Here is a 4,122-nt window from a genome sequence, read left to right as displayed (position 1 = left end):
AACTAAGAGTGAACTTCACACCTCCATTAGCATATCCCAAAAGGTTCAAAAAGGAGACTAAGGACCAACACTTCCCTAAATTTCTTGAAATCGTCAAGAAATTAGAGATCAACATACCCCTGGCTGAGGCACTTGAGCAAATGCCTCTATATGCCAAGATTTTGAAGGAGCTTATTAACAAGAAGAGAAGCTGGAAAGAAAAGGAGACTATACTGCTCACAGAAGAATGCAAAGCATTAATTCAGAAAGGACTCCCCCCTAAACTTGAAGATCTTGGAAGTTTCTTTCTACCTTGTGCCATTGGCAGTATGACCATCAACAAGGCAATGTGTGACTTAGGGGCCAGTATCAATCTAATGTCTTCCTCACTGGTGAAAAAGCTCTGCATAGAAGAAGTGAAACCAGTACAGATGTCTCTAGAATTGGTGGATAAGTCAGTGATATATCCCAGGGGTGTGATTGAGAATCTTCTAGTAAAAGTGGACAAATTCATCTTCCCTGCAAACTTTGTGGTGTTAGATTCAGATGAGGATGAAGGTGATTCCATTATACTGGGGAGACCATTCTTGGCCACTGCAAGGGCCATTATAGACGTAGAGCAAGGAGAGTTAACCCTCAGAATGTATGATGAAAGCGTCACCCTGATGTATTTCCAGAGATACATCTCATAGATGAAAAGAAAGAATGCATGAAAGATGACAAGGAAAACTTGCAGTGGAATGAAGAAATTAACAAGACGATCAGCAGCTACCTTCCAAAGCAAGAAGTAGACAATGCAGCATGGCAAAAAGAGAAAGAAACTGTGCAGAGCAATGAGGAAATACAAGAAGGCATTGATGTGTCAGTCATCAAGAAGAAGAATCCCAAAGTGAAGCCCATTTGCAAGGAGAAAGGATCAACAAAAAGAGGGAAGAAAAACAAGAATAAAACTAAAAAGGGGTGGAAGAACAAAAAAGTTCCAACAGAGGGGTTCTCTAAGGGTGATGAAGTACAATTGATCTACCAACAACTGGGGGCAAACCAACAAGCTGATGACTATTATACTGTCAGCAAAATACTCTCACTAGAGCATGCTGAAATTGAACATCAAGGAACAAGGAAGAAGCTCACAGTCAGGGGGGATAAGCTGAGACACTACAGTCATCAACCACCATAAAAGAGGGATCTAATGTCAAGCTAGTGACAATAAAGAAGCGTTTGTTGGGAGGCAACCCAACCTGAGGTAATTTTCTTTTTATAGTTATTTTAATAAAAAGGTCAATTAGTTTTATCTGTACAGCAAGAAGCTAAGTTTGGTGTTGCACACCAAAACAATCTAAGGGAGAGTGAAGGATTCTAAGTTTGGTGTTCCACCAAAGTCTCGTCATAAAATGCATTCTCACTTCCTGCATAATTCCAGCTTCAAACATTTAGATAAACTAGTTAACTATTTGCTGTTTCATGGTTTTTAGTTTTATTACCTTAGCAAGGAAAAAGGATTTCACATATAGTTAATTTGTTGCATGAGAAACATTGGCAAGGAACTAAGTTTGGTGTTCACACACCAAAGTAAAGTTCAAAAGCCCACAAATAAGCTTTGCAGATTAACCAGATACCTAAAGAGCTTGAAAAGCAAGCAACGTTTGAGGAGTATGCATGGTAACAGCCAAGAAATTAAAGAACATTTGCACTATGACTAAAAAGGAGCATAACTGAAGGAAGAATGAAAAGCTGTAACCCAACAGGTTGTATTTATACTTAATCCTTATAGTTATGAAATGTTTTAATTCAGGGATTCCTTCATGCCTTGCTAGAATTTTCATTTAGTTGCAAGTAAAAATACATGCTAAAGAAAGCTATCTGCAATTTTTCTTTAGCTTAAAAGTTATCTGCATAATAAATGTCATCCTTCATTCGCTTGAGTACTTTGCTTTGTTCCCTTGCTGTTTGAATAAAAGAGAGATGTTTGATTTAGAAAAGTAATTGTTCAATGTTGCAAAAGTTAGAATGAAAGTTAGTGGTGGTATGTGTTTGATTCAATTGTTAACTCACAAAATAATTGCTGCATAATGACATGTTACTTGAAGCTTAAGCTAGTTTGCTGTTATGATCCTTCAATTAATAAAAATCCCTTGAAAATGAATCAAAACAGAAAGAAACAGAAAGAGCAAATCCAAGAATTGGCAAAGAAACAAACAATAAGGCTAGACACCAATAGCTTGGACCCTAGGACACATGCCTGTGGTGTTTTTGTACTAGGATATGCTTGGATAAGTAAGTTCTAAGGAGTATTTAAAAACTTGGCCACTTAGATCAACTGATTTGGGATTGCCAACTGAAATTCCACAATAAAGAGCAACCTAGCTACAAAACACTTAGTTATCCAAAGAGATGCTGGGCATCAATGATCCTAGGAAGAAAAAGGTGAGCCATGTGTCTGTGGTGAAGAAATGTTGAGTATAATTAAGCCAAAGGCTGCTGCAACATTTGCCACCAAGCCTTCAACAAGTAATAAGCTCTCTAATGCAAAAGAAATAAGGAAAAAACTAACAAGGAAAGTAAGCGAAAAGTAAGGCATTGTAGCAGTAACCTTAGTGAATCTTTGAAGAAACATTGTTTGTTTAACAGCAAGTAATAAATGAGCTACTATTGATCTGCATGAAATCCCATGAACCAAGTTCAACTAAATGCTTAATAAGGACATGTATACTTCTCTATTTCATTCTATCTTCTCTTATGTTTAATGCTTGCTTGGGGACAAGCAAGTTTTAAGTTTGGTGTTGTGATGACAAGTCATCTTAGCCTAGTTTTACTAGTCTTTTTCTTTGTTTTTATTAGGTTTTATGCACTTTCTTGCATTGTAAGTAAGTAATTTGGAGTGGAATTTTATATTTTATTAAATCAACCAACCACCCTTTAATTGATACAAAATCATGAGGTTTAAGCAAAAATTAATTGAATTATGAATGAATTTTAAACCTTGTGAATTTGGTGATACTTTGATTGGTTGTTTTGACTACTTGTAGGTGAAGAAAGAAGAAAATAAGAAAAGCGTGGCCTAAGGAATGTGCCCAAAGGAAACAAAAAGCGTGCCCAAGAAAAGAAAAGTGTAGCAACATTGAGGAAGAAGGAGAGCTAAGTTGAGAGAGTGAACCGAGCTCCACAAGGAAAGATAGGAAAGCAAGGAACGCTCCTTGCAAGAAAAATAAAAGAAAATGGCCAAAAAGCTTCCTCCAAGGTTCGAACAAGAAACCTCACACTACCAAGCTTGCAAGGAAATTAAGCCAAAGTGAGTTGGCTAGGATTCGAATCTGGGAACCCCACGGAGAACAAGGGAGGAGCGCTACTCTCCTTGCAAGAAAAATGAGCCAAAATGGCTCTCCCAAGGTTCGAACCAAGGAGCTTCATGAAAGGCAAGGAAGGAGCGTCCAACCCCTCCAAGGAAATTAGCTTCAGTTTGCTTCCACCAGGATTCGAACCTGGGAGCTTGAAGTCCAAAGCAAGGCGCTACAAATGGGGAGCTCAGTTGGTTTTCCCAACTGAGCACTACTCTCCCCCACTTCCCACACTTTGGCGCAACAAGAAGCACACCAAGGAGCTTGTCATACGCACATTGACACGGCCAAGGATGCCATGATGCACACAAGATTGACACGGCCAAGACATAGAGCTCAGTTCAAAATTCCAACTGAGCTCTATTGAAGAGCAACACGGACAGGGGGACTGGCGCACCAAAGATCCATTAAAAAATCCATTAAAAATCCAAATTAATTCATTTATTCACCAAATTTTAGAGCCCACCCAAATTCTTAGATCTAGATTAGGAAGTGTATAAATAAGTGTTAGTTTGATTTAGAGAAAACCTTTTCTTTTTTTTGCTTCTTTGAGAATTTTCATTTTTGTAATTTTGAGCTTTTTACTTTGAATTTGGATCTTAGAAAATTTGGAAGGAGAATTGATCTCTCTTCTTCCTTGTTCTTGCTTGAACACTCTTTACTTCTTGTCTTGGATCTTGGGTGGAGAATTGAAGAAATTCTGTTTCAATCTCACCTTGAGATCTCTTGTTTAATCTTTCTGCATAATTCTAAGAAACTTTGATTTACATTTCAAATTCTGTTTACTGCTTCTTCTCTTCTACTACTT

At 37.7% G+C, this 4,122-nt stretch overlaps 1 protein-coding gene across 1 annotated transcript; it reads left to right on the top strand.

Moving 5' to 3' along the window:
• Positions 309 to 671, top strand: LOC107607437. The gene has a single exon (XM_016309395.1). It carries the CDS (start codon positions 309 to 311, stop codon positions 669 to 671), a length of 363 nt encoding a protein of 120 aa, XP_016164881.1.

This window comes from Arachis ipaensis, chromosome B07, assembly GCF_000816755.2.
Source record: "Arachis ipaensis cultivar K30076 chromosome B07, Araip1.1, whole genome shotgun sequence".
NCBI lineage: Eukaryota > Viridiplantae > Streptophyta > Magnoliopsida > Fabales > Fabaceae > Arachis > Arachis ipaensis.
The sequence above is the reverse complement of the archived record's forward strand: the minus strand, read 5'-3'. Positions and strand labels throughout refer to the sequence as shown.